Source organism: Pteronotus mesoamericanus, unplaced genomic scaffold, assembly GCF_021234165.1.
Source record: "Pteronotus mesoamericanus isolate MK-2021 breed Mesoamerican mustached bat unplaced genomic scaffold, CSHL_Meso_final contig_80, whole genome shotgun sequence".
In the NCBI taxonomy this organism is placed as follows: domain Eukaryota; kingdom Metazoa; phylum Chordata; class Mammalia; order Chiroptera; family Mormoopidae; genus Pteronotus; species Pteronotus mesoamericanus.
In genome coordinates, this window is record NW_026555261.1 from 1,230,912 (window position 1) to 1,251,472 (window position 20,561).

Below are 20,561 nucleotides of genomic sequence, written 5' to 3' on the forward strand. Positions count from 1 at the left end.
TCCGCAAAGAGTTCAGCTCTTAGGGGTCCCGTGCTTCCCTGCATTCTCTCTTGTCCCCCCGACACCGCCAGCGGCGGAGTCTGAGTCGGGGCCCTTTCGGGATCCTGGACCACGGGAGCCCGAACCAGCGCCGAAGCAGGCAGCGCCCGGGTGGGCACGGGGACCGGTGCCCAGGCACGGCTGCCGCCCGCGCGGGGAGCCCCCTGGCAACCTCGCTAGTAACTTCTTAGAAAGCGCGAGGCTGCCCGTCTCTGCCAGAGCTCTTGTGGTTTGCTTGGGTCGCCTGCGTCTCCAGGGCAGAGCGGCTTGCCGCCTGAGCTCGTCCGAGGTCTGCCGGTGCCGCGAGGGTACGGCGCCGCGGGCGCACGGCCCTGGGAGAGGCTCGCCGGCACCCTCTCCCTCGCCCGGGGGGCTCCGCCTGCTGTCGCAGCCCAGAACCCTTCGAGGGGAGAGCGCGCGTCCCCGAGCTGGACCGGCCCCCCGCCCCCCGAGGCCGCACCCAAGCGACCCAGGTCTCAGGACTCCGCCAGGCCTCGGGAAACATTTCCACGGCCGGCGCCGTGTGCTTCGGACAGGGTCCGAGGACGCGCGGCGGCCAGCGCCCAACCTCAGAACAGGGCCCACGCAGCCGGGCGGCGGAGGGGCTGGGGCCCTGTCGAGGCCGCGCATGGTGGGACACATGCCGTCCCCGCACGTCGCGGCCCCACGGCGTCTCTCCTCCTCGGTCCCTCCACGGCGCGTCTCGACGCCCGGCCCTCGCAGGGGCGGCGGCTGAGCTTCCTGGACTGTGGAGAAGGGACACAAAGGCGAGGGCAGGCCGCGTGGAGGGGGCTGCAGGCCGCAGCGGGGGCCGCAGGAGCGGCCGGAGGGCACCGGACGGCAGGCGCGGCCCCGGGGCTCAGGCGGAAGCCGCGGCACAGGAAGAGCCGTGCAGAACTGCGGGTGCCCCGTCAGGACGGGGGGGCCGGGGCGGGTAGGGCCACCGGCGTGGGGGCAGGGAGGGCGAAGGGGCCCTCCTCCGGGTGCCGGCCGGTTGTGCCGTTCCGGCCGTGCTGCTGAAGGGGGCGTGACGCCGGCGGGCACGTGGGGACGGGCAGGCGAGCACCTGTGTGCGGGGCAAAGGAGACCCCCCACGGGCTGCTTGCAGGGGCTCCGGGGCCTCCCACGGCACACGGCCGCCCCCTCTGCAGAGTGCGCGGTCCCAGGACGGCAACGCAGAGCGGCCCCAGCTTGCACCCTGTCGGCTCCATTTCCCGTCCCTGGGCGGACCTGCCAGGGGATTCTGGGGACCCTGAGCTCCCCGACTTTGCCACCCCCATCACCCAGACTGAGGAGTGAAGGCTGAGCGTGAGCGAACGTCAGCCACGTGCGAAGATGCTTCTGGCTGTGACTCGTGGATGCTCCTCCTCTGGGCTCCGCGGCGGTCGCTGCAAACACCTGCTGGATTCCTGGGTCCGGCGCACGGGCCCTCGTCTCCAAACGGGGTGTTTGCTGGGGGGATGAGGGAAGGATCTGAGAGGAGGCCGTCCTGGGGAAGGGGGGCCCTGCGTCCCAGGACAGGGTCCTGAGAAGAGACGGAAGAGGAGACGCAGACCCCGAGGCGGAGACGGAGGCAGAGACGGGAGGGACGCGGCCACCCGCCCAGGGACGCGGGGGGCCCAACAGCTGGAAGAAGCAGGATGAGCCCTCCCAGGAGCCTGCGGAGGGAGCGCGGCCCGGGACACGTGGGTGTAGGCGCCGGGTCTCCCGTGTGGGGCCGGCGGAGCAGGGATGTGTGTGGTGTCAGCCCCCGGGCCTGCGGTCCTTGGCCCAGCCCCCCGCACGCGCCCCGCCCCTGACGGGATGGGCCGAGCATGCGCCCTACGCGCCGTGGGCCCCCCGGGGGCCTGCAGGGTTCTCTCACGGGGCTCGACGGCTGTCTGTTCGACGACCTCAGCCGCTCAAAGATGCTGAGGTGACAGTGGTGGGGAGGGACCCTAGAGGTCACCTCCGTTATCATCGGTCACCGCGTTCTGATGTGAGGTTTCTCTGTGAGTGGCAGGGAGGTGCCGGAAGGCACCCCGTGCGCTGGGGATGGGCAGCCGGTCTCAGCGGTGTCCCCGCCGGGGACAGATGCCGAAGCCCAGGACAGGGAGCAGTCGGAAGGCGTGCGCCCCAGCCGGACCCCGGTGACCCCCGGCCGGGCATGGCAGACGGCGTGGCCGGACTGCAGGCAGGGGCCAGGCGAGGGCGGGCTTGGGGCAGGGGGGCCGCGCCGTGTGGCGGGCGTTGCGTGTGGCTTGGGGGCTGACGGGTGTTCTTAAGATTTCAGCTGCGGATTAAATAAATGAGGATGGAGAGAGAGAGAGAAAGAGGAGGAGGAGGAAGGGAGGAAGGAAGGCAGGAAGAAAGGGAGGGAGGGAGGGAGGAAGGGACGGAGGACCCGCTGCTTTGATCTGACCTGACAGGCAGCCCTCCAAAACACACAACAGGATTTGGAGGCCAAGCCCCCTGCTGCCCCCACTCATGAAAGCACATTCCTCTGATCCCCCATCACCTCCTTTCGGCGGATATTTTTTCCTGGGGAAGCGGGCTCCACATGCAGAACAAAGTTCTTGGTGTTTCAACGCTGAGCCGCCCCATGCCAACAGGGTCACCGGCACGCGTTCTGCCACCCTTGTGGTTTTGGGTGGAAAAAAGAAAAGAAAAGAAAGGGCCTTCTGGAACGAGGGTTTTTCCATGAGGCAGAGGCTCCCCACGTGCCGGGGTCCACGAGGCGCCGGTGTGAGCGCGACAGCAGCCTCGTGGGGTCCCCGCCCGTGGTGTCTCCCTCGGAGGTGAGGGGCCGTGAGCGGAGGTGACGTCAGCCCAGCGGGGGGGGGGACGCCCGCGTGGGGCTTTGGCGGTCAGCGCGATCGACAAGGGACCGAGACAGCACACTCAGCCTCCGTTTAAAGCTCGGCATTTGCCGCGCGGCCATGCATCACCGCGGCCAATTTCACAGCCTCAGAGGAGACCTGCTGCCCATTGAACCGCCTCCGTTCACGGCCCCTCCCCGGTCCCTGATGACCGCTGACCCCTCTCTGTCCCTGTGGACGGGCCTGTTCTGGGCGTTCCGCACCCGTGGGAGCCACAGCACGGGACCGTGAGTGCCTGGCGTCTCCCAGGGAGCAGCGCCCTGTGTTCTAGCTGCGCCCAGGGCGCCGCCTGAGTCCGAGCCGGCCTCCTGTTCGGGGCCGCGTCGTACTCCACCGGGTGCGTGCGTGCACCTCCCTTACTCATCCCCACCGATGAGGTTCAGCACGTGGCCTGCATGGCCTCAGCCCGAGACGCGTGCCGCGCAGACAGGGAAACGAGGCCTGAGAAAGCCGTTGCGGGCGCTGCCTGGGGCCAATGTCCCCGCCGCCTCCCCATGAACAGTGTCTCCAAGACGTTCCATAAACGCAATCGCAAACAGACGTTTTTAAGCAGAAATCCACTTGCTTATTGTTTACGACCACGTCATGGTGAAATACACACGACGTAGAGCTTGTCATCGGCAGTATGGCGAGGGGCGCAGCTCGGTGACAGGAAGCGCAGTCACGGTGCTGGACAGCCATTCCCACACTCCTGTCCAGAGCGTTGTCCTTGCTCCTCCTGACGGCTCGGTCCCGTCCGACGCCCAGCCTGCAGCCGCCCGCTGCGCCCGTCTCTGCCACGCGCCCTTCTCTGGGGACCTGCCGTAACCACACCCCTGCAGTGTTTGTTGGTCTTTCAAGTTGCGTTTCTTTTTCGTGGTCTCACCGTCCTGCGCCGCATCCCGGGTGGTGGCCTCGGGGAGCGTCTCCAGAAACCTAGGGATTTCTCATACAGCTGCAGCGTGGACGTGGCGTGGAAATTAGTATCCAAAAACAGTGGAAAAAAAAAAGAGAAAGATCTCTCTTTGCCTCTGTCTGTCTCTTGTCTGTGCCTTTGTCGGTCTGTCTCTCCGTCCCTCTCTCCCCCTATCCCTGTGCAGGTGCCAACACCCGTTCTCACTTGGGTGGCGAATCTCTCCTCCCACCCGCCATGTACACCTTCGCGCCTCCCAACCTCTGAAAACCCTCACGGTGTCCAAACGCGCTCGCAGCCACGTGGCCTGGGCCACCCCCTGGCAGCCACGTGTGCTGTCCTCCCCTGGGAAACGGGGTCACCGGGATGTTCGTCGAGCATCGGCCAGTGGCTCCGGACGGGGCCATCGCTGCACCAGCTCCACATGGGGGAGTTTCAGAGGCGGCTGGGGACGCGCCCTCTGAGACATCTGTGGCAACCCGTCTCCACGAGGGAGGACGAGGCGGGACAGCCTTGCCGCTGTTGAATAAGCGTAAAACCACAAAGCCACGGGCGTCGTCGCGGGGGGGCCGCTGAGGAGGCTGCCCACACAGACCCTCTTGGGCCGATCGCAGCCCACAAAGCCCCTCACGCACGGGTCGTCGAGGTCCACGATGACCGGCCCCCCTCGGCGGGGGCTTCCCGGCTCCCGGGGCCCCGCGGGGTCCTTCCTACACCCACACAGCACCAGAGGGGCCGTCTGTGGCACCTAATCGTTTATGCAACTGAAAAATACCCTTCTGTTTTTAGGATAGCGGGCACTCTGACAACTTCCCTTCTCTTCGCATAGAGAGTGGGAGATGGGGCCCCCCACCCACGTCTGTTAATGTTTGCATTTCAGAGACTCGGTCCCTACATCCTTGGAAACTGCATTTCTGGGCCTAAACCTGGCAAAAAGCTGAGTCCCTACTGAAATGATTTACATCCATTTCAAAGAGGTGGAGAAAGTTCCCCCAAGTGGAGGCTCTAAGAAGGGGCGCTGTCTCTTTCCTTATTTATTTTCCAATTACCGTGGGCATCCCATGTTATTTGCTTCAGTTTCCGGTGGACAAGAGCGTGGTCAGGCCTTGATGTAACTGAGGAAGTCGCCCCCTGATCTTCCTAGTCTCCACCTGGCCCATAGTCACTGCGCCCTCCCTGGCCCGGCCCCTGGGGCTGCACTTCACGTCTGGGGCGACCCCGGCCCCCCGGCCCCCACCCTGTCTGGCCACACTCCACCTGTTCTCCGAATCGGTGACTCGCTTTGTTTTGCTTGGTCGTGTACGCTCTTCTACAGATTCCGCGTGTCAGAGAAATCAGAGAACATCAGCTGTTCTGTCTGACTGTCTGTACTTCTGAGAATATATCCGAAGAAACCCGACACGCTAATGTGAAAAAACACAGGGCCTCCCGTGCACACTGAGACATGACTTACAATCACCACAATCTGGAAACAACCCAAGAGCCCATCGGTAGATGAGTAGATACAACAGCTGTGGTAGGTTGACACCGTGGGAGAACACGCAGCCGTGACAGGAAATCTTGCCCTTCGTGACAACGTGGCTGGACCTGGAGGATATTAATGATGCCGGGGAAGCAAGCCTCTCCTGCTACCGTTCACAGCAGGAATGTAGTCTCCTACTCGACCTTGAGACCTGGCCCCCCAGGGCGCGGCAGGGGAGAAAGACAACGCCCCTCAGGAGGACCTTCCTCTCTTTCCGCAAAGGCATCTGAACCCTCCGCAGGGACTTGCTCACCGTGAACCTGCGTTAAGGTCCAGCTGGGAGAAGAAACCGCTCAAGAGTGACGCTGGGATATCATGTCGGGCAGACCTGCTGGAAAGCCGTCCGAAGCTTCCTCTCCGTCCTTGCCTGAGAATTCCCGCCCCACGCGGGTGGGGAAGGTCCGAACCCCACTGGCCACCAGCAACGGGCGAACCCATCGGGGGGACTTAGTGGATAAGCAACAGAGACCCAAGGGACCACGGTGAGCTCGTCCCCTCTCCCACCTCAGGGGCTGGCCGCCTGGTCCCGCGGCTGACTCACAGTGTGGGCGAGGCGTTGAACCACAAAAACACGCTTCCTTTTCGGCCGGGATGCAGGGGCGTTGGGCGTTCTCAGTGAGGAATTTTCCAGGCAGGCAGCGCTCCAGGTCTGACGCGCTGTTCGCTGGGGTCGGCGCTCTCAACGTCGTCCGCGGACGCCCCCAACACCACTTCCTCTTCCAAAGGTCGGGGATGCCCACCCCGATCTCTGTCCCTTTCAGGACCCTGTGGATCGACTTCGAGGGCCTCTGCTGAGTGGTCCATCCCATCAGCCACGACGCCCAGCATAGACTAGAAATCGCCCATACATGTGGGCACGTGGAAGGCTTTCCCTCAGGACTCAAAAATGTTCACGTCCCTCCTTCTACCCTCAGTTTTCCGACGTTGCGTGAGATCCAGACTCTCCTCAGGAGACCTTCCCCAAAGTTCAATTTTCCTCTCCCTCCCGAACCTGACGCTTTTTCTACATGCTCAGCACAGGACCGCGCGTGGCGAGTGACGTCAGGAAGCCAGTTAAAACGATAAAAATGGCCCAAACAGGGCTCTTTGGCGTCCCGAGGAGCTGCGGTCTCGTGACTGAAGGGCGGGGAGTTGAGGGACTGATAGTAACAATAGCCGCCGGCCAGGCCACTGGGCAGTATAGGCGTGCGACCTCCTCGCGGCAGCACCCTGCCCGCACAACCAGCCCCTCGAGGTGCCGCGGATGACGTTCCTAACTTTTCTCCCGCCTTCCGACTTGGGGCCAACCAGAGAAAGCGACGGATGCCCTCTCTCCAGTCGCACGGGGCACCCTCCTTCTCGTGAGCCCCCTACGGCTGGTACACCAGACGCGTCCCTTGGTCCCAGGCGAAGCTGTCCGGCTCTCCTGCCCGCCTCAGGGTCTCTGTGCGGTGCCGGTGACGGCGGTCGAACCTCCTGCCACAGCCACTTCTCCACGAACAGCCTGTGTGCGCGGCGTCTGCAGGGCGGTCTTTGTCTGTCTCCACGCCGTCGGCGGGCATGGGCCCTTGCGATCCAAAGCGAGAAGGAGGCTACCGGGTGGGGGTGCCAACAGAGGCATTAGTGAAATACAAGATGGGTTTTGGAAAACGGCTCGCGTTGGGCTGATGGAGGGGCTGTGGTGGGGGGAGGGGTCGATGCGGGACCGTGAGCGGAGGGGCGGTTCCATGAATTCTCGTCGGGGAAAAGAGCGGGATGTTGCAGTGGGGATGCGCGCACAAAGCTACGGCCGCAGTCTGGATCTGCCTCCCACCCAGGGGCAGGGCCGGACCCCCGCACGAACGGGGAGTGTGCTTCCCTGGCCCGGGGCTTCCAGCGCCTCCGTCTCAGAACTTAGGGACATGTGTCTGTTCACCTGCCTACCACCCACATCCTGCTGGGTATGAGGAATGTGCCCATTCACCCATCCACCTCGCCAGCCATCTCTCTCTTTCTATATCTATCTGCCTATCAACCTATCGATCATGTATATATCTCTTTATGTATTCATCCATTTATCATCCATCCATCCATCCGTTCACCATATCCATCCATCCATCATCGGTTACCTATCTGTCCATTCATTATCCGTCTCTCTGTCTAACTATCTGTCACCTATCTCTTTATCTATATATCCATCCATCCATCCGTCCATCCATCCGTCCATACATCCATCTGCCATTACCTTCCAATCCATTCTCTCCATCCATCTTCTATATACCTGTGTATCAGCTATCTTGCCCTTTGAATCCAATACCACAGGGTTGGCTGTAGCCTTCCGCCTCTCGAAACCCGTAGCTCCCTTCTCTGGCAGGTAAGAACCCACGTCTCATCATCGACGACCTCATCGCACCTTTGCTCAATCCTAAAATACACCCGTTGACTGTGTTCAGGGGGACCAGCCCACCTTGGCCAACACCAAACCTACTGAGGTCCAAGCAACTTTTCCAAGATGGAAACACTCACGGGTCCCTGAGGTTCTCTTCCAGTTGTCCTGTGTGGTGTGCTGAGTGAGACGGTGATTTTGGGGGGACGGGCACCATGTCCAATGCCTCTCTTTGCACCCACAAAGGACAGTGTCATTGAACACCCAGTTGGCAGTGTCTGCTGTGGACAGTGACTGCTGGCCTGGAAAATACGAGAAGAAAGACAGCTGTCATCTTACTGCAGACTGTTGTCTGTCGGAGTCCTTGGCCTGACCAACCTTTATATCAACATGTCTTGTCCCTCCCCTCTCCAGTAACCGACGTAATTAATGACGGACTTGTCTGTGAAAAATCTCAGATTCGTCTGCCCCTGTAAAGCGCTGTGTAGTTTTTACGACGGGGTGAAGGCATCGCTTTGCAAACCTCGTCCCGTTTCCACATGTTCTCAAGGCCTCCTCTATGTGTCTCTTTCTACGCAGGAGAGGAGTTGCCGTACCACATCATCAACTTTAACTTTGAAACTGTGCAGGTGACGTGGAATGCAAGTGAAGACCTGGGGACGAATCTGACTTTCCGCTACAGGTAACTGTCCTCTGGGGCAAAAAACAAACCCAACAAACCAATGACCTGTGCCAAACTACCTCTTCCGCTGAGAGCTCGGCAATGGGGAGGGCCAGGAAAGACAGCTATGACTAATCAGAGGGTATAGGTGCTACTGTGTGTGTTCTCTCGTCTCCACAACCACAACCGCAGCGCCCAGGGCTAACCAAGCGATGACTGAGTCACACGCGAAACTGCCTAGATTCTTATCCCCACGGTCACCATTTACTCTGCTCATCCAGGGTCACCGTCCATGTCTCAGCAGATACGTTTGCCAGGAGCCCCATTGCCTTGGAATATTACCTGCTTTGCAGCCCTGACCAAGGTCAACTTCCCAACATGTTTTGCACCAGGGTGGGAGGGGCCCCCGTCCAAAGCTATCTGTTTCTGCTATCGGCTTATTCACCTTGCTCTCCATGTTCAGACATGAGGACACACGCTGGAGGTAGGGTTTTCCCCAACAAATTTACTCTGAGTTCTGAGAACACCTCTGCGGGATATGTGGTTGGTCCTTGCAATTTGATGCCCTAGGCGATTAATGGGAAAGCGTACCAAAGAGGGAAATTTTCAAGATGAACTGATTGGGAAAAGAAAACTCAGTGGGAAAAATACTGGGCCGACTTTCCCAGGTGGTCCCAGAGAGGGGTCCCTTGAGTGTTCTGAGCACCCGTTTTTACTTTTACTTTCTTTATGCATGAAGGGGACCCATTTTGATCTAGACACTGCGGGGGGATGGGGCCTTCAGGCTGAAGCATAAGCCGGCCTCGGGCACGGTCCTGTGCTCCCTCTGATGTTGCAGGGACACTCAGAGTGCTTTCCCATCTCGGTGCATCCACATGAACGTGTCTTTCCATTCACAGAGCTGGTTGCTTTGCAGGGCAAACTGTGACTGATTACTTTCTGGGGACACACAACACACTGCACAAACCGAACATCTTCAAATCACACACATTCACCCTCCCCCATCCTGGCGACCAGGCATCTGAGGTCCAGGTGCCCTGGGGCCATGTGCCCTCCCCAGGCTCCAGGGAGGGTCCTTCCCGCCTCTCCCAGCTCCGGGGGCCCCCGGCGTCCCTCCCTCTCTGCCTCCGTCTCCACGGGGCGTCTCCTCGGGGTCTGCGTCTCCTCTTCCGTCTCTTCTCAGGACCCTGTCCTTGGATGTAGGGCCCCCCCGACCCAGGACGGCCTCCTCTCAGATCCCTCCCCTCATCCCCCCTGCAAAGACCCTGTTTCTAGATAGGCTTCTGTTCCCGGGCTCCTGCGATTGATTCACGGACACGCCTTGGGATTGCCACCATCCTACCCACTCCAGAAGCCAGACGAAGGGCTTAAACACTTGAGAAAGCGCATGCTTTTTGTGTGGCCAGGTCTTGCTCTAGTTTTCGGGGGATGATTGACGTGCGTCAAGACGGTACCCAACTGGGGTCCGTGGCCAGCAGACTCGCTACGATGTTATTGTCAAAGACGGTCTTGGGACGCACGGTTCTCTTTTTCGACCGCAGATTCCGGGGTAAGGACTGTGGCCCGTGTCCCAACTACATTCTTCGACACGGGCGCACTGTTGGGTGCGTCTTCAAGGCAGAAGGAGATGAGGTTATGGACTTTTCCATCTTGAAGGGGACCCACCGTCTTTTCTTCGACAGTGTGTGGATCAGTGATTACTGTAAGTGCCCAGAGAGCAGAGCCTTGCCCGCTGACTGCGAGACTTACATCCCCCTTCCTACCCCAACACAGAAGACGCCAGCCTTCTAGAAAGTTCTGTCTCGACACACACAAGACACAGGCGTGCCTGCCCCCCGGGGGGAGGGTCTGAGAAGGCTGCGATTGGGGACCATGAATCAGGGATGTGACTTTGGTGTTTTCCTCCTGCCGACAAGGAGATAAATACATGCTCAAGGCATGAAACCTATCCCATTCCCTTTCCTTAAGTGCTTTGAGGTTCTGTTCATCTGGGACTAGAAAATACAGCAGCCATGTAGAAATCCTCTCCCTACAACGTGTATTCTTTTTTCTATACTTCTGTAAGGTCGTCTTGTTTCTTTTTAGAGATGGGTTTTAGAGACAGGCGCATCGCAGAACCCGACGCGACCTAGGCACCCCCCACTGCTAAAATCCCAGACACGGCAGAGCTTCCTAAGGCTGCCACAAAATTCCCCCAAACCATGTGGCTTCCAGGAAGCCTTTATTGTCTCCTTGCTTGGGAAGCTTCAAGCCCCACAGCGAGGTGTCGGCACCGTGGGGTCCTCCCGGAGACTCTGAGAGAAAATCGGCCCCGTGCCTCCGTGGTAGCTTCTCGGGGTTGCGGAAACCCTCGGCCTTCCTTGGCTTGCAGGCGCCTCAGCCTGGTCTTTGCAATACCTGTTCATGACGCTCTCTCTATGCATCGCTGTGTCCTGTCTACCTCGGACAGTGACACAGCCATATTGTTTTAGTGGCCGCCGTAGGGACTGCAGGACAACCTCGTCTTACGTTACATAGGCCCATCTGTAAACAACCCTATTTCCCGGTGTCACCACATTCTGAAGCCCGGGGGGCTGGAGCATCAATCCGTTCTATTGGGGGGAGGGGGCCATGGTTCCTGCCAAAACAGAAAGGGAAGTTTTGCCTGCACGTCCACGAAGCCCCGACAGGACCACCCACCCGTCGGTCCTCGGAGCTCAGGTTAAAAGGTCTATTACAAATGTCGTGGGGAGAAGGGATCAGCAACCCCCCCCCCCAAGGAACCGGAGGACGACCTCAGCCGTGCGGAAGGAAGGGGATGTCGGGGCTCTCACCACGGCTGCCGCAGACATGGGGGGTGTCCGCCTTCGCAGAGGCGACGACCCCTGTGTTGTCGCCCCCCCTGCAGTGAAACCCAACGCCCCCCGCGACCTCCACTTCCACTGGCACGAAGAATCCGTGACGGTGACATGCGCCGACCTGCCCTACCGAAGCCTCCAGTACGAAGTTCAGCACAAGAGCATCTATGACAATGAGTGGCAGGTGAGAGGCGTGGCGTCTCCCCCGGGCCGGTGGGGCGAGGCAGACTCAAGATGGCAACTGGGTAGAGACACGGGGTGGGGAGGGGAGAGAGAGAGGAGGAGAGAGAGACACAGAGAAAGGGGAAGAGAGAGAGACAGAGAGCGAGAGACATCAATGTGAGAGATAAGCATCGCTCAGTTGTCTCCCATAAGCGCTCTGGCCGGGGATGGAAGCCACAGCCTTTGGACGCATGGGGTGATGCTCCAGCCGCATGGGCCACCCAGCCACGGCGTCTTACAGTGTTGCACACGTGTCCGGGTGACCCACAAACAACTGCATGGTGCTGACACGACCCCAGAGCTCTGTCTTCTGAGTCCCAGAGCGCGGCGTTACGTAGGGCCAACCCACGTGCTCCAGCCGTGGCAACGTGTTAGCTGCGGTGCGCCGGTTTGCCGGGTCGTTTCACTCGGAAGCTTGACAATGGATCCCGGGAGGATGAGGAAAAAGGAGGCAGGAGTTTTGGTGAAACTTTGCTGGAGAGCAAGATGGCTAGGGAGAACATGGGGGGGCGGGCAGTTTCCCGGTGAGACGCCCTAACATTTGGAGACTGCGAGAAAACACAGCAATCGTGGTAAAAATTCAGATGAAATGCCGTCCAAAGGCGTAGTTATAGTTAACAGAAGCAGAAGGGGGCCGATCAGGAAACCGGCCTCCTGTGGCTGGACCCACCAGAAGAGGACCACTTCTCATCCAAGACATGCAAAGGAAGACCACAGGGGTCTATGCAGGGCACCGCCCGCGAGGGGTCCAGTAGGAGGCGTCCAGGGACGTTCAGCATCAGCCGTTGGGAGAGCACAGCCACGCTCCAGCCTGGCCCGTGGATCCCTGTTTTAGAAGGTGGTCCTAAAAAATAATTCAAAACGTCGTTGAGCTTTTACGCACAAGACGTCTCTTGGAGCATGCATCTAAGATAAATACCAAAGATGGGAGGACCCGTGTGTCCTTCAATAGATGAACAGTCAACAGCCGTGGGGCCTGCCTGGGGGGCTCAGTTGCTTGGAGCATCGTCCTGTGTATGAAAAGGTTGTGGGTTCGATCTCTGGTCAAGGCACAGATGGGAGGCAAGCAATCGATGTTTCTCTCTCTCTCTCTCTCGGTACCTGTCTCTAAAATCAATAAACAGATCGTTGGGTAAGGATTAAAAAAGAAACAAATGATACATTTATATAATAAAGCACAAAAGGGCCCTCAAAAGATACTTTCAGGAATATTGAGTGATCAGAAGCAAGGCATACGGTAAAACATTGCGTTTGATCTCTGCGTGTTGCAGAAAAGAACAATGTGCATTTGCTCGTGGGGGTTGTATTTTAGAATGTTAAGTTTCTGAGGTTGCCTTGTGTCCACGCATCTTCTAAAACCTGCAAAGTAAGCGGGTGTCACCTTGATAGTCATTAAAGAAATCCTTCCTTTTTTAAAAGGATGACTGTGTGCCCAGGGCGCCATTCTCCACAAACATCCGAAGGAGTCTTTGCCGTAAAGGATTTTATTTTTTTTCTGCTGGAGCGCAGCGTGGGCGTGCGGACGCCTGGGCTTTGTTTCTGTTTTTGTTTCTGTTCCCTGTTGTTTTGAGGATCCGCATCTGGGAAGAAAGAGAAACCCCCCCCCCCCCAGGCGTCCGAGCGCCTGCGGGAGGAAGCCTTGGGTCTCTGGTGCAAGGAGAGGTCTCCAGGTGACGTCCCCGTGCTCCTGTTTGTGCCTCCTCTCTCCAGTCCCAGGAGGAGGAAACCTGCAACGTGACCATCGCGGCTTTGGATGCGGACAGGTGCTACTGCTTCAGGGCCAGAGTAAAAGCGCTGGAATCCAGCTACGGCTTCGACACCCACCCCAGCGACTGGTCGCAGGTGGCCCACTGGCAGAAGGGCGAGCTGCGCGGTGAGGCCTGGCGGGGGCGGGGACGCGGGGCGCCCCCAAACCCGCGGGACCGCCCTCCTAGGCTGCAGGCCCGTGGGAAGGCCACCCCTCCCCTTGGTCTTCTCTCCGGCGGAACTTTTCATTGGGGCGACTTTTCAGTTGTTGCCTCTAGTAACTTGGTAGCAGGAAGAACAAGGGCCCTTAGTGAGTGTTGTTCCATGGATGTCGGCGTGGCTGTGTCGGGAGGTCTACACAGACGTCGGTAGACGATAGACGTCGATAGCGCGATGGTCGATATTAGCTGGAGGATTCATAGGGAGATGATGGAGTAGATGGTGGGTGGGTGGATGGATGGATGGGCAGGGAGATGGTGTGTGATACATGTGTAGACTGGCCATAGATGATGAAGGGATGGATGGATAGAGGATGGGTAGATGGATGGATAGAGGATGGATAGGGAAGGAGGTGATGGCTGTATGGATACATAGATAAATATTGGATGCGCGGATGATGGGTGAATGGATAGATGGATCGATGGATAAATAGGTAGGTATCGAATAGCTAGGCGGATGGTGGGTGGATGGTGGACGGACGGATGGGCAGACGGGCCGGTGGAGGACTCCTCCATGACACGCAGAAGTGGGTCCGTGTGCCCTCAAAGAGCCGGCGGCACGGCCGGCCCAGAGGGCCGTGTGCTGAGCCTGCACGGCCTGCCCGAGGCTGGTCTGGCCGCGGACTCCTCCCTTCTCCCCAGGGCGCTTCCAACCGAAACCAGGACGCCCTGACCCGTACGCAGGGACGTGTTTACAAGAAACACAGGGAGACAGAGGGGCACCCAGTGTCACCTTATAAACTAACCGCGCTCAACCTGTTTTGCTTTAGATTCCTGTGAGGAGAAATCACCTTTCCCCAAACTGAGTTTAATTTACGGCCTGGTCACCTTCCTGATTCTGTTGCTCATCCCCCTGTCTCTGTGGAAACTACAGAGGTAAGGCCGGCCCTCGCCGGGTTCGCCACGCACGCAGGCTGCGGGCTCCTATGTCCAGGAAGCGGATGCAAAGCAGGACCCCGCACTACGGTCCTTTCGCTGAGCCTCACGCCCCCGAAGAGGCTCGCCCAGTTTTTCGATCCAGGCACAGCCACAGAAAAACAACTTTCTCTCAGGCCATAGGCAGCTGTTCAAAACTATGCCATTAATTCCGGTTCTCCACGGACCTTCCACACAACCATGTGACCGCGGCTCTTCCTACCTGTCCTTAAACGTCCCTGCGCGCAGGTGTTTGGGGTTACGGCGTTGGAAGGTGCTGAGGCCCAGGGTTCTGAGGATACGGTTTCCAACCATAGCAGCCCTGGGAGGGGCATTCATTGCCTGGCAGGCCTGCATGGTGGGCGTCCTAGACGAAGGCTGGGCCCTCCCGAGGCCTTTGTGCTTCGCGGGTACACGGGTGCCTCCTGTGTCCTCACGTGCCCTTCCCGCGTGCACAGACCTGCCTGGTCTGCCTCTCTCATCAGAAAGGCACCGGCCCTGGGACACGCGCAGCCTGAACGTTGCAACCCCTCCCGCGCGTCTCCTGACCGTCTGGGAATGAAACCGATCCCGGGCAGAGGAACAGGAGACAGCACAGACGTTCCTTCCTCACGGCCAGCTTTTCCCAGGCCGGCGGGCCTCCGGGGAGAGCCATAAAAGGACGCACAGACGCGTTACTCTGGGGGGGATGAGAGAGCGTGTCACCAAAGAGGGTCCGCGGGGGAGACCCGAGGAGACAAGGTCAGGGCGCTGCCTCTGCGGGGGAGGGGCACCGGCAGAAGGAGGGCAGCCGAGGCGCGGAGGAAGTTCGGAAGCGATAACGCTTTTCCGTGTACAATTATCTCGGAATCAGCTCCGGTGATAAAGCTCCTTCTCTGTTTCCTGGTAAGGGAGGGAGGGAGGGGCGGGGGCGGGGGCGGGGGCGGGGGCGGGGGCGGCCTTCACCGAACGAAACTTCTTTTGCAGAAGGGGAACTTGGTGCTTGGAGGCCGGTGGGGGAGGGCGGGGAGCCCCTCGGCAGTGCCTTCACCTCCAAACGCCCCAAGGGGCGAAGCGCCGGGCCCCCCGTTGTGACCCCCCTCAGTCCTTAGGGACCTCTTCCCGGGGGTCCGGGGGTGCCCCAGCGCGAAGACAGTCCGTGGCGGGGGCGGGCCTTGGCCTGTGGATTTGCAAAGTGGGGGCAGAGGTCACATGAAAATGTCAATGAAAAAGAAATACAGAGGGATGGTGATGGGCCAAGATCTGTCCTGCAGCGCTCCGGTCACGCTCCTGGGGGGCTGCGTGGGGGTGCCTGCGGAACTGGGGCGGGCGCCGGCTCTCTGCGGCGAGGCCCGCCGCGACCCTCGGCCCCTCTGGGGCCTGGGCCGTCGGCCGGGCGGAGGGACAGATGCCTGCGTCACCCTTGTAACGGTCCCGCCGTCTCCCTTGCAGAGTGAAGAAGGTCCTGGTGCCCAGTGTGCCGGACCCCAAGTTCACCTTCCCCGGGCTCTTCGAGGCCCACCACGGAAACTTCCAGGTAGGCGTCGCGGGCGCCGCCCCGGGGGGCTGGCTCCGAACCCACACACGGTCCGGCCTCCGCCTCGCGCCGGGCCCGCAGGCCTGTTCTGCGCTCGCTCGCCAAGGCGGGGGCGACTCGTTTTGGTCTTTCGCTCTGAGGGAGGAAGCCCCCACAGACCCCTAAACGCGGGTTCTCTGGAAAGCAGCTCCGAGCGCCGCGCCCCGCCCGCCCGCGCGACGCTCACCTCGCCAGGAAGTCCTGTGTGTGGCCTTGCCCGCCAAACGCGGGCGTAAACTTCTGCTTTCCCGCGGTCCCTGCCGTGGAGACACTCAGCGCAGCTGGGGAGCAGCTGCAGGAGAAGGGGGGGCAGCCCCCGCCCCAGGAGGTCCCCAGAGGCCCGAGGGGCCAGCGCAGATGTTCCAGGGCAACGCGAGGAGCGTGTTCTCAGCTCCCTGGGGTTGCCACTGAAATATCTCAAGTTCACCCCCCCACCCCCCGTCCTGGAGACGCGGCGTCTGAGGTCCCGGTGTCCCCGGAGCCGCGTTCCCTCCCCAGGCTCCAGACAGGGCCCTTCCCGCCTGCTCGCGGTGTCTCCGGGCGGGTGGCCGCGCCCCTCCCTCTCTGCCTCCGTCTCCCCGGGACGTCTCCTCGGGGTCTGCGTCTCCTCCTCTCTCTTCTCAGGACCCTGTCCTGGGACGCAGGGTCCTCTGACCCAGGACGACCTCCTCCCAGATCCTTCCCTCCATCCCGTCTCCAAAGGCCCTGTTCCCACATAAAATGACATTCCCAAATTTGGAAGGTCGGCACTGGGACATACATTGATTTTCAAGAAGTCTGTGCCATTCAGCTTCCTGCAGGAGCAAGGTGAACGCCCAAGCTCCTTAGGTGTAGAGCAGGAAAAAAAAAAAAAAAAAAAAAGACAGGAAAGGAGGAAAACACCTTTTCTCTACTCTCTGCGGCTCTGTGCCCGAGGACTGTGCATTCAATGGACCAAAGACGGGCAAAAAAGAGAGGAATGGGAGAAAAGATTGATTTCCCTATGCACCCAGGGCGGGAGGGGCTCACACCGAAGAACGGAACACCCCAAACAGGGGGTCCCGGGGGAGCTGAGGCCATTTCGAGGAAGGCCCAGGGAGTGGGCAGGAGAAACCAGGCCGAGGCGAGGGGGCGGGGCTTGTGCGTGGCAGGCGGGGGGGCGGGGGGCTGCGTGTCAACCCTGCGTGGTCAGTAAGGGCCCTTCAAGGAAAAGACCTCTGTCGTTTGGGCTGCACTTGGCAGGGACAGGACCGGCCGTTGCCACAGGGACCTGTGGTAGACAAAGGGGCCATTCACGTGTGGCTTCCACGCACCCAGAGGGCGGGGGGTTGCTGCTGTGGGTGCTTTTTATCTCATCGCCTTCTGCTCAAAACCGTGCTCCTGCCCCGTGGCCCCCGAGATGGGGGCGTGTCCTCTTCTCCTTCACGCCACACAGGGATGCCCCCCGCCGGGGGCCTCTTTGTGCTACAGCCACCGGTGCTGGGCCTGCGCGCTGCGCTCAGGGGCCCGGGGCTCGGCCTCGCGCAGCTGCAGGTGCGTGGGCTGGTGCGCTCTGTCCCCGCGGGAGGGGGTGCCCGTCCTGGGGGGCCAGGCCACGCGGCTGCTGCGGGCCCCTGTGGGGACCCAGGGGCGGCCCTCGCGCCCCTCACCCCGGGAGCCCGCCCACCCGGCGGTTCTGGCAGGGCCCTCACAGCGCGGTGTCCCCACAGGAATGGATCAAGGACACCCAGAACGTGGCCGTCTTGAATAAGGCGGAAGACAAGGAGCAGGAGCTTGTCCTGGAAGCGACGCTGGAGGTGCAGATGCCCCTGGCCAAGGCCGAGGCGCCCGTGGTCACGGTGATGGGCCCTTCGTGCCCGCCGACGGAGGAGGAGGAAGCCGCGGGGGACCCCGGCCCGCGGGCCGGCCCGCCGCCCCCCGGCGAAGAGCGGGTCTCTCTCCGGGGCTTCACGTTTGTGGTCGGCGACAACGCATATGTGACGTTGTGAGGGGCGCAAACGCGAAGCCAGAGGCGCGTCCTCGTTGACGCGGAAATGCCGCGGGGCGTTGTTGGGGACCCCACACCCTCCCCCAACAAGGGGACAGCCCGGACCCATGATGCCAACGTTGGGGGGGTCACGAAGACCCCGATCTCCTGTGAACGCCGTGCCCGAGTCAGCCTTTGCCCCACGGGCTTCCCGGGAGGTGGCCGGGCCGACGATGGCTCGGAGCTGGTCTCTGCGTTCACCCCCCCATGTCTTCCGGGGTGATTTTTCCCCCAATCCTCACGTGACAATATTTTTTTATTGGTTTTAGAGAGCGAGGAAGCAGGGGGACAGAGAGGGAGAGAGAGAGAGAGGGATCGGTTGCCTCCTGTGCACACCCCGACCAGGGATCGAACCTGCAACCTTTCGGTGTACGGGCGACGCTTCCACCCGCTGAGTGACCCGGCCAGGGCGCGGTCGATGCCCAGGCTGGCCTGGCGGCCCGTTCCCACATCCACACCCCGCCCCGCCCCGTCCTGCCTTTTGTGCATCAGCACGTGGCAGCAACTTCTCAGATCTTTTGCTTGTGGAAACCTGTGCCCACCAAACGAGCCAGAAGCCACAGGTGTGAAAGTCGCCCTGATTCACAAATGCCTTTCACCCTCAAAGGGCAACACCTGCTGGGTAACAATTGGGCCACTTCCTTCCGGAGTCTTTGTCCCACCCCCAGGCTCCCCGCTCCGGACACGCGTCTGCATCGGGGAGACATTCGCCTTCCGGAACATTCTGCAGGGTCACGGGAACCATCTCCCGTGGAGTATGCGTCCTGGTTTATTTTTTGGTCACTGAAATAGAGAAAAACACTCTCAGCAGTTGATGGATGTGCAGAGAGGCGAACATGGTTATCTCCCAGGGTTGACGACGGCACAGGAAGCTTCTAGATGGTTCAGATCGCGGCCTGGCGTTTCCTTCTCTCTGTGCGCGGCGCAGCTAATAAACTCCGATCGCACACTTGGACTCTGTGTGTGTTCTTGGGGAAACACAATGAGGGAAACAAATCTTTTCGGTGCCCTCCATCCCCCAGAAAACCCACCCACAAGTGTAACAGGGAGGAGGCTGTTTGGTACTGAGATAGCAGAAGACCCCGGAATGCGAGGCGCATCGCCGGCCTTCCGCGAAGCCACTGCCGAGACGGGAAGATTCCCACCCGTTTTTAGGGCAGGGCCGGCCCTCTGCTCTGGTTCTTAAGACAGAAGGGGCCGTTTTCCCGACCTCTAGGACGGAGCCTTTGTGACTTGAACGCGGCGCGAGCTGGCGTCGCGCCCCGTCTTAGGAAAGAGAGACAGGCCGTGTCTTCCCCGATGCCCCCGGGGCAGCTCGGGCGCCTGGTCTGCGTCGGCGTGTGGTCCCGAGCCGGCAGATGGGCCCAGGGGGACCCCCCGCAGCAGACTCCCGGCGCGGGCCCGCGGCGGAACCCAAACCTCGCGTCTAGAAATCCGCGCGCCCGTGGTCGGCCCCGTTTCTGCAAAGCAGCCTCCATGGCGACTCGCGGCGACTTCAGGGTTTCAATGTTTCAGGTACAGTTTATATGCAACGTTCCTTTCTATCCCTCGACGGCGCACCGTGTACCTGCGATTCGGCCTGTGTTTAACTTACTGAGCAACCTCCGCCCGCACTACCGCCAGCCCCGACCTGGCCCCTGCGTAGGTCTCACAATATTCGTGACTCTGTTCCCTCTCCTGTAGGTGCCAGTGAGCGCTCCTCGGTCGCCTAGCCTTTTCCGCGCGGCCCCCCAACGCCTCCCCCTGGCAACTCCCTCCAAGTCTCTTCTGTTTCATTGTGAGCCTAGAGCTTCAGCAATGCATCAAACAGCTCCTGTATAAAAATGTTCGGGGACAGTCCGCCTACGCACCGTGACGTGCTGGCTGCCCAGTGTCCCCCGGCCCCGAGCGCGCTCTAGGGCCTCCGTGCACGCGCCGCCCTGCCACGCCCAGGCCTGGCTGACACCCACGTACGCCCGCCTGGGGCGTTCGCTCCGGTGAGGCTTACGGTGGAAGGCAGGGACTAAACCCGCCCTTACACTCTGAGGACAAAGGCTTAACGCCAGGACTCCACAGCTGCTCCTGGGGACAGGCGTCCCTCACGCGGTCCCCCCCCCTTGGCGGAGGTTTCTCAGTGTGCTGTTTCCCTCTCCCAAGGAGTTAAGACATGGTCCCCACATCGTCACTCTCCCAGCCTGTAGTTTACCTTCCGTGGCAAAGGGGATCAAACAAAGGGTCTCAGAGGAGGTCGTCCTGGGGCGGGGGGGCCCTGTGTGCAAGGACAGGGTCCTGAGGAGAGACAGAGGAGGAGACGCAGACCCCGAGGAGACGCCCCGTGGAGGCGGAGGCAGAGAGGGAGGGGCGCGGCCCCCCGCCCAGGGACGCCGGGGGCCCCCGGAGCGGGGAGAGGCGGGAAGGGCCCTCTCTGGAGCCTGGGGAGGGAGCGCGGCCCTGGGACCCCTGGGTGACCTCGGACGCCAGGTCTCCAGGGCGGGGAGCAGCCTACACCTTTGTTATTTTAAGCTTCCAGTTTGGGGTCCTTAGTCACGGCAGCCCCACAGCCCTCAAATTCTGATAACACCCCAATTCCACATGCCCCGCCCCCTGTGTCCCAGTCCTCAGGGGTAATTCCCTTCTCCAACCGGGAGACACAGGACCCCATCCCCCCTCGGAAAGTCATCCACTGCCTTCACCCAGGAACCCCCACAAAGCCGCGCCCGCAGGCGTGGGTTCTCAGTGGGCCATGTGGGTGTGCGTGTCCCGGATTC

The 20,561-nt window shown here is 60.9% G+C and overlaps 1 protein-coding gene across 1 annotated transcript; it reads left to right on the forward strand.

Moving 5' to 3' along the window:
• The first annotated feature begins 6,987 nt into the window (after window positions 1-6,987).
• Window positions 6,988-17,776, forward strand: CRLF2 (cytokine receptor like factor 2). Its single transcript, XM_054585035.1, has 8 exons — window positions 6,988-6,997; window positions 8,235-8,337; window positions 9,858-10,018; window positions 11,204-11,337; window positions 13,086-13,248; window positions 14,110-14,215; window positions 15,686-15,770; window positions 17,498-17,776. The coding sequence occupies exons 1-8, from the start codon at window positions 6,988-6,990 to the stop codon at window positions 17,774-17,776; spliced, it is 1,041 nt and encodes a 346-aa protein (XP_054441010.1).
• The last annotated feature ends 2,785 nt before the right edge of the window (window positions 17,777-20,561 follow it).